General features: G+C 41.4%; 1 protein-coding gene across 16 annotated transcripts in view; it reads left to right on the top strand.

Moving 5' to 3' along the window:
* The window catches only part of NFIA (nuclear factor I A), a 390,456-nt gene extending 375,885 nt beyond the window's left edge, over positions 1-14,571 (top strand). For 6 of the 16 annotated variants that reach the window (XM_089921858.1, XM_089921837.1, XM_089921831.1 and 3 more), the window contains one exon: positions 7,934-8,019. Coding sequence is in view for 4 of the 16 variants with exons in the window: in XM_022575823.3 (XP_022431531.1) it covers positions 7,934-8,010 (77 nt within the window). In the remaining 12 variants the exon portion in view is untranslated. Of the gene's footprint in view, positions 1-3,674; positions 3,779-7,933 lie in introns of all 16 variants that reach the window. The other 10 variants (XM_022575823.3, XM_089921805.1, XM_089921781.1 and 7 more) reach the window with 7 other exon arrangements.
* Positions 14,572-18,027: the final 3,456 nt, after the last annotated feature.

The following is an 18,027-nucleotide window of genomic DNA, read 5'->3' as shown; positions in this document are numbered from 1 at the left end:
AGACACAAGGCCCAAGCTGAAAAATCAACCTCAGAACACCCTGGTCACCGCCTTTTCCGCAGCAGAGCCGTCCAGCGCACCGTCCGGGCTCCTCCCAGAGCAGACGCGGTGCCATCGTAGGCAAATAGATAGGAACTCTGGACGATTTCATCGGGTCCTTGTTCCCCTAATCTCCACGCTGCACCTCAGATCTCAAGCAGCTTCCGTGGCGTGGGCTCACTTTAATGGATAATCTATTTTTCATGAAAAAGCAGGAAATAAGCTGTCTCTTTCATAAAAAGATTTACAAAATGTAATCATTGTTGAAATATTCCCTTTGAACTGCCGTGTCCACGGGGGTCTCCGCTCCCAGAGTCGTGCTTCATTAGGACCCCCTCTCAAGCGGCTCCAGAAGGGCAGGTACACTGGTGGTGCCTGGCTTTGATGTCTTGAATGAATGAAAGAAAAGCACAATAAAAAAGAGCTGTTGATCAAGCATAAAATACTCTTTAAGCTGACAGAATAGCAGCGTTAACACACCCTAAGCTGCTTTTCGTTTTTCCCTTTTTTCCTCACATTTTCCTGTGCTTTGTGTACACTGGGGGTTTGTATTTTATAAGAAGTCTCTGATCTATGTAGTATGCCATTCGCTAACAAAAACCAAAATAGGATTGTTTCTGTCCCACTTGGTTGCCTGACTACTCCCTCCCTCCACACCCTCCCCTCTTCCCTCCCCCCCCACCCGACCCCGGATCCCCTCTCCCCCTCATCCCCAACTTCCAAGGCATGCAGTTCAGCCTTGCAAGGCAAGGGCCCAAATGCCTTTCATAAACTTGAGCCAATTCCTTTTGTGCAGTTGGTTTCGCTGCTCTGATTTTAATACCGCAATTAAAGACAGATTTTTATTTTCTCAAGAACTTTCTTCTGCAACTGGGGAAATGGAACTGATGCAACTGCTACCTTTAACTAAGAAATTATATCATTAAATGAGAGAAAGCCGCCTTGTTGATCAATGCCTTTCCAAGGGAACTGGTCCCCTGTAGGTCTCCTGTGGACCTTAAGGCCTGTACACACTTTATAGTTAGAGAACCCATCTACCCTGGCTTTCGGCTTTTCGATACTTGTCTCTTGCCAGGCATTAGCTCGTTCGGTCCCCACAAAAACTGATAAAGTTGTTATCTCCATTTCCCGGAGTCTAAAACTGAGACGCAGCGGTGCTAACTAACTTACCTAAGATCACTTAACTAGCATGTAATGGTGTACTAGTTAAATGATGGGATTCTGTTAACTCTGACTCCAGTGTCCCACCTCTCACCACTGTGCACTCAGCCCTCCAGTAAGTCGGCAGAGCAAATCTGAGTGAGCCAGAGTGCAGTTTTTAATTCGGAAGTCTTTGGTTTCACAAGGTAAAAGATTACTTGATAAAAACGTAAAGGGAAACCAGAAAAAAGAACTTTACTTGATGGTGAGGCAGACACTAGGGCAAGTTGGAATACGGTGAAAGAGTCAGACTTTGGAACGACCATTGGAATAATTGGATTGTGTATGTACTCTCAAGGTTTGGAGGTGCTGGATGGCTTATTGGGTAAAAAGATTAGTGTTTTCCCGTCTTGAGGTTTGAACCAAACGGAGGTCTTGGCCGGGAGCAGCACGGTCACTCTCCAGGGAGTGGTGGTTTGGACAACTCCTCTGCACTCGTAGTAAGTAGGCCGCGGTCCATGTTACAAAACTATTGCACATGCTACGGCCGCAGTTGGCTGCAGTTGGCCCCGTCACAAGAGCTTTTCCATCAGAACTGCCTGGGGCGGCTTGTGGAGACCTGTGTCTCTCTGGGGAGAGCACCTTCACCTGGGGAGATGTGGACATGAGGCATGAGCATGGATGTGGCACAGCCGTACTAGAAGTCACCCATCTAAATGCCTTGTTGGAGTAACCGGCACCAGGCTTTGGGAGCCTTGGAGATACCTCATTTCTTCCATTCTTCCTTTATTCAACAGTATTTATTAAGCCTCTGGAGATGCCACATGCAAGAAGACAGTTCGTTTTCTTAAGGGAAAAAAATAGGTCATGACAGTTCAGTGACTGGGACAGAGGGAATACCCCGGGACTAAAGGCCTGGAGAAAGACCCCTTGGAAGAAGGGACTGATAATCTGAGACAGCAAAGACTAGCCAGCATTAGCAAAGCCAAGGAGAGGGGGACCCCTTCGCCAAGGCCCAGCAGAGAGAAAGTATTTGGCTTGGGGGATCTGGAAGAAGGTTAACACCGCACGAGTGTTGAGTACAAGCAGTGAAAAGATAAGGCCACAAAGGTAAGCAGGGCCAGTCACTGCCCATTAACATTTTAGTAGTTTCCTGTACAATAAACAAGTCTTGGTTTAGTGTTATTGAAAACAGGCTTTCTTTGATTAACAAAATCACACAAGAAAAATGGCTGCAGAGATCAAAGCCCGTGGCTGGCAAGACCGATAACTGACACCTGGGTACAGCGTGTCACCTTTGTCAGAAGGAGCCAGTGTTAGAAACTGCTTTCCCCTCATGGAATGCAGAATGGCCTTACAGTAGTCCTCTGGGGGCCAGAGGACAGAGGCCTGCTCACTTCAAGTCACACGACTAGTCAATGGAAAAAGTGGGACTAGGTCCCGGGTCCCTCGGACATTGGATACTCAGCCTTATCAGCTGACATAAGTTTTTAAAGATCCAACTGTGAGAAGATCAGGGTAGCTGGTCTCTTGAAGGATATAGAAGTCTAAAATCCAGCGCTTTCTTTCTGCAGGGCAACTCCTTAAGAGCAGGTACCGTATTTGCTGTATTCATTATATCCCCAGAGCCTAGCATACAAAGCACACAGTAGATGCTAGTACTTGTTATGTAAGTGATGAAGTACTCCCAAATGATGTATACTAACGTGAGAAACCAGGAGTGCACTCCGAGGCCCTGTCCATTTCCATTGGATTAGAAGCGGGCAGGGGAGTCTACCAGACCTCTGGCTGATTTGCCAGGGACAACTCATTTGGGCTAAACGGTGGGCTTGAGCTCATCGAACAAGAGCAGGAAGCCAAAAATGACTAACTGGATTAGTGTGACCCAGTAGAGATAGCATCTTCTCAAGAGAAGTCAAAACGTTGACTGCAGCTCATGCAGTACTGGTTGGCAGCATCCTCTTCGGGGGCTGATGGAGTAGGAAGGAGTGGGGACTGGGGCCCGAGGCCTCCCTCCCTGTATTTTGTGTGTTTCTGTTTTCTGTGTGTGAATGTCCTGAAATAACCCACCTTGCCTGGAGAAGAAAGCAAAGTGTCACACCCAGTTCTGGATTCCACATTAACAACCTCCTTCCGCAGTGTTCAACTTTGCCCTTGAGGCCTTTTGTTTAACTTTTTAATTTGAAAAACAGATTCTGCTGCGTCACAGTCTGTTCCGCCCTCCCCACCCCCACCCCTAGCACCCTCTCCCTTTTTTTGGTTAAAGTGAAATATAGCTATCTCAAACAGACCTGCGTTTCCTTTTGTTTCTAAAATATACATCCTGCCCTCTTAGTGAAAAGTGTAATTAAAAGCCTTTTTAAAAGTCGTTATTTGCATTAGAATGTTTGGTGTTAACTAAGAAGTTGAGTCTTCATCAACCATGTCTTAGGCACCTTCCTGACCCAATTTTGGAAAGTAACCTCAGTTTCCTAATTGCTCTCCCTACAACATAGGAAAGGAAAGAGACTGCTTTCAAAGCTACCAAGAGCCATTTCAGGCTTCCTGCTTACGATGCAGCCGGATAGATGTTGTTTATGGTTCATAAAACCTGACTACTGTGAGTATTCCAGAATCCTGGCAGAATGGGATTCGAACTTTCATGGAGCTGTAAATTAAGGGGCGGGAAGTGTGATAAAACTCCTTAGAGAAAGGTGAAAAAAAAAAAAAAAGTCACGCTGCAATGGTTAAATGAAATTTTATAAGCACATTCAGTGTGGAGCTGTTTTGCATTACATGAGTTGAATACCTTAGAGACGCCACATCTGCAGGCACTTTATTAAATCCTTAGTCAGCACTTTCCAACCTGATGAGATTACTTCTTCATTTGACTGGAGAAGAGGAAAGCTGAGCTCTGGTCCTGGACTGCAGATTTCTTTTGATGTTTCACCTTGAACACTGAGAGAGGACAATTACCCCCCCCCTTCCAGCCCCCTCCCCTCCTCCTTTAGCACATCCCAAACTGTAGAAATTGTGAATGTAACAGAGTAATTGTACTTAACTCGAGCCCCCGTGGGAGTGTGGATTTATGGACCTCCAAAACTACTATAGCTGAGAGTCCACAAGGAAAAAAAGTAACAGATCAAAGCTCTGTGTTTACTTCCTTAATGTAAATGTATCAAGATAACATCGTTCGATATTGTATTGTAATATTGGAACTCACTGCAGATAAGGGACAGAGATTCCTTTGTAGTCCATCTGGATACAGGAGGTTAGATTGAAGGGCTATAAAATATGAAGGCAGAAACCATAAGAAACCTAAGCTTATGTCAGTAAATATCTGAAGACAATTTTTTGACTCTCCATAAATGAATTTTGTTTAATGTGGCAACACTTTCCCAGTGATTTTCTCCTCAACCCCACCAATTTAACAATCTCAGATTTCTTTAATATTTTTCTTGTATGTTCCAAGAAGAAAATGCCCAGAATTATTCGTCAAGTAATGTTTTGAAACTTGCACTCTGCTTGAATAATAGATTTTATAATAAAACATCACAAGAGAAAAATGGGCTTTTCCAAACATTATCTTGTTCACTGGACGTCATTCGTAGTTCATGGAAGTTTTTAGAAGTCGAGTGGCTTACACACGTGCGACGATCACGCTTGTCCGTAATGGACTTAGGAGGGTCTTCAGCTACAAACTGATCATGAGAACATTCGTTGAAATGGATGGATTTTTTTTTAGCATTATAATGGTTTATCTGCCATCTCTACAAATAAATTATTTAATCAAAGAGCCCTCATTCCAAAAAAAAAAAAAAAAAAATCCCTGTGTGGTTCCCCTAACCGGCTGACTTCCCATTCTGGAAAGCTTTGGTCAAGTAGCCGGGTTAATTGTCATGAAGATTAGTGTAATGTGGAAATAAGGACTAATGGTCAAATTATAGGAGTGAAAAAGTTTGAGAATAGGTTTTGGTTTGGGCCTGAAAGGGTTAATTAAGTTTTTTTCACGGGTTCTTAAAGACCCCTAACCCAGGCCTTCAGGAGCCATATTGACACCCCACCCCAGGGCAACTCGCTCCTCTGGTGACATGTTGCTGGTCAGAGCACAATAGCCTTCTGTGTCTGCAAATCATTGCTAAAATCATCCCAAGGAAAAAAAAAGTTTGAAAGCTTTAACGTTAGACAAAAGCCCAAGAGCTGCAGTGCGCAGCTCAAAAACTAGGAGTCAGCAACCTCTATTGATTAAAAACTAACCTTTAAAGTAACTCTGAGAGTGTGTGGTTAGCATTTCAATTTAAACATGTCATGAGTTGATTTGTGTTACTGAATACCAACTCAGAAGGAGTAACATTCACATCGCATTTTTTTTATAATTCCCTTAAGCAGCTAAAGTATTTCATGAAATGTCAATAGGGCAAAAAGAAAAAGGGGCCGGGGCGGGGGGGTGGCCAAGGCTGGGCCTGTAGTTTTCTTTCCCATGCAAATATTCACCCCCCAAAAGAAAAGTGTGGAGAGTGAAACACAATAATTAGTCCTTTGTCTAACTTTCCCAAGTGCCAGAGAAAGACAGATTAATTAAATATACAACAGTGTTGGTTTTTGGAGTGGGGGTCTTGCTTGCTGTGTAGGTCATAAATTAGGCAGAATAAATACTTCAATGTGTTTGCAGTGAGCCTGCTACGTCAGAGCCACTGGAAGGTTGGTGGGAGGAGAACGGAGGGTTTCTTGCTAATGATAGTCACGTCTGGGTCTGTCTGGTTGCTCTTAGCAACCAGACATGATGTAACACCAGGATGAACTTGAACTTGGGGGACTTGAAAAGAGAACAATAGACCAGAGCAATCAATAAAGCCTATTTCAGTGAAGGATTACAGAGCTGCTCTGGGGTAACCTTGTCGGCAAGGCACACACTGAATAGTAAGATGTGTGAAGAAACTTTTTTTTTCCTTTGCTTTGCTTTTTTAGAGAAGCGTAGAGGCACTGCAGATTTTTGTAGTGCACCAAGGTTGTGTCCAGAAACTGTGTATGGAAAACTGCTCCCTCTGCTGACTCACTGGGTCCCAGGTGCTTGCTTCGAGAACTACGACACAGTGTCAGATTTAAGAAGTCTGGAATTTCACAACTGACTTAGAAAGTGTGAGAACAGAAATTGTAAGCATTATTCGCCGCACCCAAAGTTTGAGACTTTTGTTAGAGGGGGACTCGGCTCTAACTAGGATCCACGTCAGCTAACCGGGAGACCCACTAGAAATAACAGTTTGGAGTCTGCCTCCCCGCGCCTCTCTTCCCCCTTCTTCTTTCTTTTGTCCAGTTCGATTTAGGCCGTGTGTATTTGCCAGGATGATTTCCTTTCAGTACACAAGAGGCTTTATTGTGTTCCTCAAAGCATGTGGTCAAAGAATAACATCTAAAAGTATACAGGATGAGTAGTTTTTCGGTTTAGGCTTAGGTTTTTTTCAAGTCCTCTGGAGATCAAAGGTAGCTTGTGTGACCAGGAAATCTTATCCCAACCTCCATGTAGCTATCACTTCGCCATTTATCCTGGGATCAAACGAGTCCCTGCTTTACCTAATTGAATCTCTTGGACACGGATGAGCCTTCATCTGACTGAATCAACCCAAATGTAACCCTTTCTGATGCTGTCAACTCAGAGATTTCGGAAGCATTCACTTTTGCTAGAGGTTGATGATTTTTCTGTGAATAATGATAAATGTGGTGAATTTGGTAGGGTATTTCTGGAGAAAAGTTGTTAAAAGCCGTATACTTTATTTCACTTGTGAAACTGACTCTGATATTAGACCATAATTGGTCACTTTGTTTAGCTAACATAGAAGAAGTGCCAGCATATAGAGTGACGTCTCATCAGACTATTGCCCAAAGCTAATCACCTAAGGATTTATGAAAGGAAAAGGTAACTGGGCCCAGCAGGTATATGGAAGGGTCTAAATAAATGTCTAATGAACGGAAGCGTGAACGAGGGCTATGCAGGTGACCTCATTTTTTTTCCTTTGGACATCACGGTAGCTAATAGGATGAAATCTTGATACCACATGATTATTTTATGTCATTTTTGAAAACATTATCTTAGAAAGATTGAGCTTGAGAGGAGCATTTTACATCATAAAATCTACCTCATGTACATCTAAGGAAATTGAGTAGAAGAGAGATGCTGTGACTTGTCCTAAATCACCCAGGATTCTTGGTACAGCACTTTTTCTACTATAGCTCCATTTACTCTTATATCACTGCTGATCATCTGTGCCTGTTACAAGAATGTGGCAATAACATCTCATTGAAAAGGAGACGTTGTGAAATTCATCAGAGAAGACACTCATCATGACGCAGAACCTCTCCTCTCGCCCATTCTCCACTCATTCAACTTTTCTTTGTTGAGAAGCTTCTATTCCAGACACTGTGCTAGGTGCTGAGGGTTCAATCAAAAACCAGATGATGAAGCTTCCTGCCATCCTATAGCTGCCCTCTCCAGACTGCAAAACCCATATATGTATTTCAAGTGGACATAAATACTTTATTTTGTAAGATACACTCAAAACATTGGCAAACCCCAACAAAGGCATTGAATTTCAATTTCAGAAGAGTGAGATCACTTTCAGTGTCTCAAGATTTACTGTTTGTCATTCCTTTACTTTTCCCAGTGAATCCCCTCTTCGTCCCTAACGTAGATCTTGGTTTCACCGTTGGAAGGGCAACTTTTAAAATGTGTTATTTTCCAAATTGTGCCTCTAATTGCACTTTTCCTTTTGTCTTCCAGTCCTGGTACCTGGGATAAAAGTCGCAGCGTCCCACCATCCACCAGACAGACCACCTGACCCCTTCTCAACTCTGTAACATGGACGCATCCTCAACCCAGCGCAGTTACAACTTCACTGTCACTGGAAGGGGAGAATCAAATCAACTTGTACATGGAAACAGCGAGCATTATGGTCCAACAGCAAAGGCCATAACCTTTTGGGATTTTTTTTTTTAATACTTTAGGGACTGTTGTAATTTTCTCATATGGTGCTGGAAATGGTTGGGCTTTGTAACATTTGAAGTGTTTTCTGTGGTAGCGTGAGCATTAAGCAATGTGGCTGGAGAAGGTCTACCCTTGCTCACTGACTTCCCGTTGTGACACACTTTCTTTACGGAGCCCGGCTGTTTCACAGTATTTCATGAATTTACCCACACAGGTGTGAGCCTCCTTGAGCAGTCAGGAGACACATGGAGAACTAAGTCTTTTGTAGTAGCTGAGATCTGCAATATCTAACTTACGGGACAGTCAAAGGGCAATGTTTTTCTGTAACATATTGGAAAAAGAAAACGCAGTTATGTTCCTTTTTTATTTTTTCTTTTAGTTTGGTTTGGTTCAGCAGTCAGCAGTAAACTAGATAACATGGCCCGGAAGGACAGTGAATCCACTCACGTTGCAGAATAATTCCGAAAATGGCAAACTACTACTACTACTATTCAGTTTTTTAAAAGTTTTGAAATGCTGCACTTACATTAAAAAAAAAAAAAAAACATTTTTTCAACAATTTCAACAATGACACACAAATTCACATGGAAATGGGGAAGATGGTCTGTTTTGACAGAAACTGACAGGAATCAATCAAAACAATCGAATTTTGAATTGAGTAAAGTGCAATTTCATTGGATAGCTAAATATCTTTGTAAGATAGAGATTGTTGAAAATTCTATTTTTGTTTTTCAAGTCCTTCCACCCCAGGACTCTAAATTATTGGGGTAAAAAACAGCCTTGCAAGAAAAAGGGGAGCTATTTTTGCTTTTTATGTTTTTTATTGTTAAACTTGTATCCCTTTAAAAACTGAAGGAAAATTTAAAAAAAAAACAAAAAAACAAATCTAATGGTGCTTTTACCACAATATGTTAACTACATTAAATGCTAATTAATTATTTTCTGTTATCAAAGCACATAACTAAAATGAAATCATGGTATCTGTTAATTTTATAAGCTAGAAGTCACTATAATGGATTATGCCAATTCTCAAAATTTTTACATGTATCAGGCAACATAAGATTTATCAGTTATCAGACACTTCATTGTTCCAGAGATTGTCCAGAAAATTTAAAGACCTTTGCGCCCCTGAACTGGGCTATGGGAAAATAATATTAATAATAATAATGAAACCAATACTGACACAAATGCTGGTGCCCATTCAGATCAAGGGTACTTGTTAGGGAAAAAAAAAAGTTTGCACCCCCAAATGTCCTGTATCTTATGTAAAAAAAAAAAACCACAAAAAACAAACAAAAAAATAACAAAAAAAAGTGCAAGTGATTTTTCTACCAGACAGCGAAGCACCCCTTTGCTTCCCATGCAACTTCAAGAAGGTTTCCTATACTATACATATATATACGTTCTGGTTGGCAAGCCCTGCTGATCAGAGAAAGTCTCTGCATGTTCTAGTGTTAGTAACTAATTTTTATATAGCTAATGTAGGATAAAGTAGAGTGCATTAAGACACAATATTGTAATCCCTACTCTAGGCACTTGCCTTTAAACTATGTTTTTCAGCCCTTCAGAAGGGTTCTACTACTGTCCTATACAATCAAGTAACTGAAATTCTTGGGAAGACACTTTGCTCCTCATCTTTCCCCCCCGAAACAATGTTGTTTTGTTTTGTTTTTTTTCCTTAATTTGCACGAAAACAAAAATTCCATATCAATGTGCCTTGCCCTGGATAGCGATTATTTGTGGAATTGTTGCACATGCTCCTCTATTGAAAGGGGTTTTTCCCTAGTCAAGCATTTGGAGACACTTTTTGTAAATGTGACTTTTATGTCAGCCATTGTCAGTTTCAACATCTAGAACTAAATAGAGAGTTAGTTGTTCCGCAGATAGGAGTAGTCTTTATTGTCCTCTGTGGTCAGTGGCAGTGCTATTCTGAGATCTGTAGATGCTTAGAATATCAGTATTTTGGATGTTGCTGCATTTTACAATTTATTTGGAGTCTTCCTTTATTCCCCTCCCCGCCCCCAGATATATGAAAATATGCAATACCTGCTTATATCGTGTAGAAAAGCTTAGCTATGATTAATTTTTCTTTTATTTTTTTTATTTGACCAAAGTCGGTGCTGCACTTGACGCAGTGTGTTTTAGGTGTCTGTCTTTGTACTTTATTTGTGATTTTTGAATGCACGTGCGCAGGAAGGGCTCCTCTTAGAGAAGCAGTCAAACTGTGAAGCACTAAGCTGACCCTGCTTCAAGCAATTTTGTTTTTACAACTGTTCCTTTCACAAGCAAGCCTTAAAAAAAAAAAAGACAACTTCCCTTTTCTTCAGCTCCCACACCCCATTTTTCTTAGCAGACTGCAGTCAATCCACATTCAATACAAAGTATATAATGCCCATTTTTATATGCACGTTTTTAAACTTCCAAGTTCTGAAAATTGTTTACTGGTTATCTCTATTTAAGGAAAAAAAAATAAAATAAAACATTTTGGATTTTCATATGTGTCTGATAAGTGGTTGAATAGTCGTTTGGCGCTGTTGTATGGTGTGATTGTCAGTATATGGTGTCACTTCCTCTAGCCAGCCAGCATACTTTGCCTTCCCCTATAGCACTTAGCTGGGCATTACTTTATTATGACATATGTGCACTAAAAAAAGAAAAAAGAAAAAAAAAAAAGAAAAAAAATAGCAGCTTTCAGTGCTTCACAGTGAAGGGAAAAAAGCCTAGACAAACATTTTGTCAGAACCTTGCGATAAGCCAAGGTATTACCAGTAAATTGGTTGTATATACAATAAAATTGCACCCTTTTTTTAAAACAAAACAAACTAAGCAATAGTTTGGGCAGTTTTAGTTGTTTTTAGTGAGCATGTTGTAGTCATGACTGCAAAGAGAGAGATTAACTGCCCACTCAGAAGATATGTAATTTGTATTGTTGTATAGTTTTATTGATTACACTGATTTATTCTACCCTATTTTATAATGCAGGACTTTTGTAATGTTGTTTAAATGAGGAAAAATTTCTGTCAAATTAGCCTAGTGAAATTTCTGATTGTTCATTATAAAGGCAGCGTTCATAGAATGGCTTTTCTTTCTTTCCTGCCCCCCCTCCCTTTGGGAACTGGATTTAAGTTTAAAACTTTCCTGTTTCCTTTTTTTTTTTTTTGTAAGTATTTAAATACAGTTATTTTTTCTCTCTCTCAATGGTATAGCATATTCCTATGCTTGAGAAGTATAGGTCTACTGAAAAACCATTGTAAATGGACGTTACAGGTATGCTGTATTTTTGAAGGTATTTTGTTGTATTAAGTTTGATGAAGCTAAAATTAGGGAACTCTGAACAGATTTGCAGGAAAAAAATGTTTTAAAGGCTTTAAAACATTAGGGAGGCAGTCTAGGGTGATAACGAACAGGGGTTAAGTATTAAACACACTAAGTTATATTTTTGTTCATGTTTCATTGTCCAGAAAGCAGCAGGAAACTGTAGTTCAGTTGTGATCAAGCAGGAAAAAAGAAACACCAACAATATGAGTGTTTAACCTTTTTAGACTCAAAGTCAAGCGAAGATTTTTGAGGAAGACTTTGCTACCTGGGGTGTGTAGACTGACAGACTGAGGGCCATCCGTGTTTGGAGGCCCAGCCCTTGATTCTGAGACCCATTTGAATTTTTTCTCTCCCGTCAAATGGCATTAACAATATTGGCAAAGATAAGTCCCTCAAATAACTCTCCATTTTCTTCTTTGGGAACTGAAGTCAGAGGCACAAACATTAAATCATATCATTTTTCTGTATACTTTTTTTTTTTTTTCTGGCCCGTCCCCTTGCCACTAAAACGCTCCTTGTCTGATTATTCGTGGGCAGAGGACCTCTTTCCAATGCCACTCTATCCATCCCACAGTCTTTTTCTTTCCTTTGAGGTTTGAACTAACTTTTCTGTTTCTTCACACCCTGGCATGACAGCTCCTCCCTGCCTCACAGTCAGGTGTGGGCTACGGGCAAGCCAAGGCACACTTCCCAAAGCTTATATTCTTCATACTCTGACCGGTGAAGTGTAAAGGAACCCAGACTTCCCAGAGTCACAGTATTCAGGCAGCCCATCAGAAGATGCAAAACCCATCTCAAAAAGTTTGTCTTTCACTTTTCAAACCCTTATCCTCATAGGCTTTGAACTCTGTAGTTACAGTGTCATAGAGTATTTATGAAATCTGGATTAAGAAAAAAATTTTTTTCCTTGTGATTGTTTTTTTTGGGGGGAGGGAGTTTCTAAGAATGTCGTTTAATGTACTTGGCATCATATCTGTTTGTCCCTAGTGGTGGTGGTCTCTCTCTCTCTCTCTCTCTCTCATTCTCTTTCTCTCTTTCTTTCTTTTTTTCCTGGTAGCAGGCCTCCATAGAACAAATTTAAAATACAACTGGCATGGTAATGTACGGAGAGCTTCAGTGGCACCTCACCACCCATGCTCCGAGATCTGTCCTAAGACATAAGACAGTCTCAGAAAGCTGCACTGCCCCCCAGCACAGCTTTCATTCAAATCAGCTTCCAAGGCCAATCTCGTCCTGAAGTCAATGCATGTATTTACTGTTTGACAGTAAACCCGCTCTGCCTTCTCCACGTCCAAGGCTGTGCATTCGTCTAATTAGTGTCGTGTATGTTTTCCTTTTATTTTTTCCAATAAAAAAGCAGTGGGATGAAAATTGCTTTGATATATAGCAGGTAACATTGAAGCTATTCCATAGCACTTAACTGTAGTGAATACTGTGTCACCAATTCTGAAATCAATTTAATGTTTAATGCAAATCCATTACATGGTGCTATTACAGGCTGACAAAATGATTTACACAAATGTGACAACTTGGGCTCAATTCACTCTGCTTTCCAACAGTGTAAATGCATAGCAGTGTTTATCTGCATGAGAACTATGCACTAATCTATCTGAAGAAAAACTATATCAACTTTGGTATCTACTTTCCGTTTACTTCAATCCTTGCCTTTTTGGTCATTGTTATAATGCCAGCTTTAGGACAGAAAGAATTATAAGAAAACCAGCATAATACCTGATATATTAAAATGTAGTGCCTGTGAAATCTGTATTATATTGCTCTTCTGAAGTAAGATTTTTCTACACCGGTAGCCTTCGCTGTCTGTCAGTCAGGACCTTCTGGTATAGGTGATGTAAAATAACCGTACAATATTAATGCATGCTATTCCATAATGCTTAGTGAACTGTATGAATATTACTCAAAATTATGTTAGTCTTTTTTTCTGACTTGGTTCTTGTCAGCTAGGTTTAAAGGTATTTCACTGAGAATGCAAATTCTGTCTTTTCTTGATTTCGGCTGTTTTCAGTATTTTGGAGGTATACATTTACTTAATTCAGTATTACTTGTGTTTTTGTTTTCGTTTTTGTTTTTTGTTTTCTTTTTCCTAGGGGACAAGCATGGGTGTTTGATTTCAGAAATCAGTCCCTGGCAAGACTTTTGTCTCAAAACGACCATTTGAATTTCAAGAACTCTGCTCTGAAGACACCGAGGACATTTCCAAATGAGGGACATTTTCCTTCACCCTCGACTGAAGCTTTGCTGATCCTGAAGCGTTTTCTTAATGGACAATGTTCAGCCAGGTACCCATGCTTGATCCGTCTTCACACCAGACTTCCTCATATTAAAAGAAAAAAAAAAAAACGAAAAAAAAATCTTTATGAGATCACGTGGCTATTTAGTTTCATGCACAGTTGCAATATTTTCTTCAAAAATAAAACTCTGTACAAACTTTGGGCCCGATTCATAAGAAAAAGAAATTGGCTATTAACACGGGATTTTTAAAATACAACTTTTTTTTTTTTTGGTCTAAATTTGAAATGACTTGCTTCCCAAATGAAATGTTTCATCTCATTTTTTTTTTTTTCCCTAAGCCAGCACTGATCTGCCTTTTATGCCCCAAAGGGTTACATAATCAAATTAGGCGGCCGGGGAAATGGGGAGCAGATACCAGAAATGCTCAGAAAGATAAGGGGGACCACCTGCCCTTGAGCATGGTAACGGGGGAGGCAGCAGCATGTGGGGGTCAGGACCTTGCCTGTGTGCCATGCATCATGAATTTCCACTTGTGGACTCCTGAATCTATTTAATTAAAAAAACACAATTTCCGAAGTATGTCTGGACCACAAGCATATGTGGTGGAAGTGCCACCTCTAATCCAACCAGAGCACCTTGAGGGTGGAAAATACTCCCCAGCGTGTGCGATGTGAACTTGTGTCTCTCCACGGTGGTTTCAAGGACAAATGGTGTCCAATGAATGGGGCTATTTTTCCTGCTGTTTTTATGCTCAGCTTCTTAAAATAACACAAGCTTTCTTCCCTTTTTGATTCTATTTGTGTTACTCTTATTTTTTTTAATTTTTTTTAGTAATAGCCTATAATTTAGCACTTTTTTTTTTCAAACATCTCAACCGAAGACCACAAGGCCACTGGCTACGTTGGGATGGAGGCTTGAGAGAGCTGCCCTTTCTCCCTGGTCTCCGACTGCCTTTCTGCACTGCAAAGGCATTTGGTAGCATCACCACTGAGGTACTAGCTAGACTCAGAGCTGGAGCTTTATCAGATTCTAGGAGGTCCTTAAGGAAGACTTTCAAAGGCAAATACACGACCCCCTCCCCTACTGCCCTGACCTTTTACCAGAACATAGTTCACCGGGGGCTTTTCCCACCACCCTTAGAAATCTGTCTGCTCAAGATACCTCGGTTTTTTTTTCATTTCAAATTGTGCGGGGAGGGGATTAAACACTTCCAGTGATGAGAGAGCTGTTGTGACACTAAACACCCCCGTGTTAATAAGTTGTCTTGACATTTGTTTTTTATGAGCCGGGCCCCCTGTGCCTCTAGTATACTTGTATTGACTCTCATAGATACCCTTTTAGTTTGACTGTGTTCTGTGAAAATTTGTAATTGGTTGAGAATCACTGTGGGCGTCCATTCTTATTCAACTAAATCTCCACAGGTTTTTTGAGCTGGTGTGGATTAGTTTAACTCTTGTATTCAACCATTAGTGCTACCACCTTCTCACATTACAATACAATTACTGGAAGCAAGTACTGCATTTCCTATGCAACAAAAAAGGAAAATAAAAAATTGCTAATGCTATGGAAGCTGTGTCATCATTTGCTTTAAGTCATACCTGGGTGGTAGTGTTTGAGTGACAGTTACGGGTGTGGATTGGAGTTTCCGCGGAAGACAGATGGTCTTTCTGCACCATGGCGTTTGCACTATCCTTGATGGATGTCAGGCACCTTGTGCCCTTCACAGGGTTCTCAGGGGCCATATTGGCTTTTTCACCTACTTAGGCAGATGCAAAACTTCACACTCACAGAGTGCTTACTGTGTGCCTGATACTGTTCTAAGTGCTTTAGATATTCCATCAGTTAGGGCCCCAGGCAGGCACCAGGAAAAGGGTTTTCCGACACAAGTATAGCCACCACCCCTGAAGTTAGGGAAACAAAAGTGAAAGGTCGGGTTACTAGAACCTAGGAGCTCCAAGGAGGGACCTCCCACAGATGATGTTTGGATCTTTACCGTGAAGGTCGGCGGCACCACATGGCTCGTACTCAGACCTCTCAGAGGACGTGGGCAGCTGGTGACCGGCGAGGGGTTCACAGCCAAGGGTATCAGCACTTCTGAGGCAGTAAAGCCTGACTGGTGCTGGGAGAATTGAAAGGAGCTGGGGCTGATCGTGCCTCCGTCCTTGGCAGCTGTCACATTGCGGGAAGGAACCGAACCCAGAAGGAAGTCCCTTCTTGCTTTCCTTCCTACTCCTAGCCTCCTGCCAGGGTCTCTCACTGGCTAGATCTAACCGGAGCCATCTGGCAAAGGAGTCTGGGAAATGTCGTGAGAAAACTACCAGCTCCACAAAACAGCATACGGAAGGGTGGGCTTGGAGACCAAAGACAAGTAAATAAATACATATCTTAATCCGTTTAATCCTCACAAGCACGCTGTGGGATCGCTACTATTTCTAATCCCCCTTGTTCAGATGAAGAAATTGAGGCAGAGAGAGATTCGCTGATTTACCCAAAGTCATTCAACAAATACATGGCAGGGTAGGATCTGAATCCAAGAAGTCTGGCTCCAACTTCCATCCTGTAATCACTACAATATATTGACTCAATTGTTTATTCAACAAATATTTTTTGAGTACCTATTATGTACCAGGGACTATGCAAAGGGCTGGAGATAGTAAGTAAGTAAAGACCGGGCAACAATTCTTAGGAGGTGCACAGCCTAGGAGAAAAATAAGCACTATTCAAACGAACAGCAGCAAAGGTAAGCATGTCGTTGTGTTAAGTGCTATAAAGGATACGTACACATTGCTGTGAAAGCCGATTGAGACTGGTAAGACAGAAATTAACCAAGCAAAGGTGTGGGCAGCGGGGAGAATTTCTGGGCAGTGGCAACAGCATGTGCAAAGAGCCTGTAGTAGCCCTAGGAGGGGGTTGAAAGAAGGCCTGTTTGGATGAAGAGGAGAAAAAGAGAGGAAGTATGGTACAAGATGAAGCTTCATGTTTAGGTCACAATATTGCAGGGCCTTGCCAGCATATTAGAGATCTTTGTCCTACCCCCTAAGAGCATCATAAAACATGTATCAGTCAGATTAGGCTAGATCTATGCTGTGACACAAACAGGTCCAAAAGTGCAGCAGCTTACAACAAACAAAGTTTACATCTTATTTTGCTTGTCTGACAAGGGTTGCTGGGACTTCTGTATAGAATCTCCTCATTCCAGGACCAAGGTGAAAAGCAGCTACCATCTGGACTGTTGCTGGATGTCACATGGGGGAGAAGGAGCATGGCAGGACACACACTGGCTTTTAACAATTCCGTCTGGAATTGACACACACCACTTGCGCTCACATTTCATCAGCCAGAGCACGTCACGTGGTTCAACAGGACCAGGAAGGATAATCCATTCTCAAGGAAGGCTGGAGAACACCACTGCCGATTAGTTGGGGTGGGGGTGGGGGTGCAGTGTGGGAAGTGGGCTGAATGGAGAAGGCCAACGAGAACATACTGCAGCAACCAGAGAAAGGACGCCTGGGCTGTGGCTCCTGTGATGGAGTGGAAGACAAGTGAACAGATCAGAGAGGTTAATAAGGGTGTTAATAGCTACTGTGTATTGACCTCTTTTATGTGCTAAGTGCTATATGTGATTTATCCCATTAAATTTAATATTTTCTCTCTTATTATTGCAGCTTTCAAAAAGGTACAGTCCGTCCTCAAAACATATTTCTGACTCAGGTGAATAGATCAATTTCTCCCATACATACCTTAGAGTCCAAGTTAGAATCAGTTACTACCTTTCGGTTATTACTCTGGCCAGTAGCAGAACTTTGGTCTCTATTATCTGGAGTTAAGACTTGGAGTTAAAGTCACTAACATACTCTGACTGACTGACATACTCTAGGACAGATTGTTTGTAGGTACCGAGTGGGGTGAAGGCAATGTAGAGATCAAATACAGGGTCAGGTGTAAGACTGCCAGGGTTGAATCTTGGCTCTGTATTTTGTTAGCTCTGTGGTGTTGGCGAGTGCCTCAGTTTCCCCATTGGTAAGATGGGAAGAATAACAACAATACCTGGCCACCTCACAAGGCTGCTGTATTTGATGAGTTAATATTTGATGAGTTAACATTTGTAAAATGGCCAGCAGTGGCCTGGCCCATTGTAAATGCTATGTGAATGCTGTAACTAAAAAAATAAGTGATTGCAAAATTGTAGAGCTAAGACATTCTTTCAGCTCACTGATGGCATAAGTCTTCTTCCTTGTCATTTCCAGGTCTCTATTTGGTTGAAAATTCTGAAAAACTTTCATCTAACACCTGCCTCCACTAAGTAGGAAGAAGTAGCATAG

Source organism: Delphinapterus leucas, chromosome 1, assembly GCF_059928025.1.
Source record: "Delphinapterus leucas isolate spDelLeu-1000000601 "Yukka" chromosome 1, BTC_Dleu_Yukka2, whole genome shotgun sequence".
Classification (NCBI taxonomy): domain Eukaryota; kingdom Metazoa; phylum Chordata; class Mammalia; order Artiodactyla; family Monodontidae; genus Delphinapterus; species Delphinapterus leucas.
The sequence above is the reverse complement of the archived record's forward strand: the minus strand, read 5'-3'. Positions and strand labels throughout refer to the sequence as shown.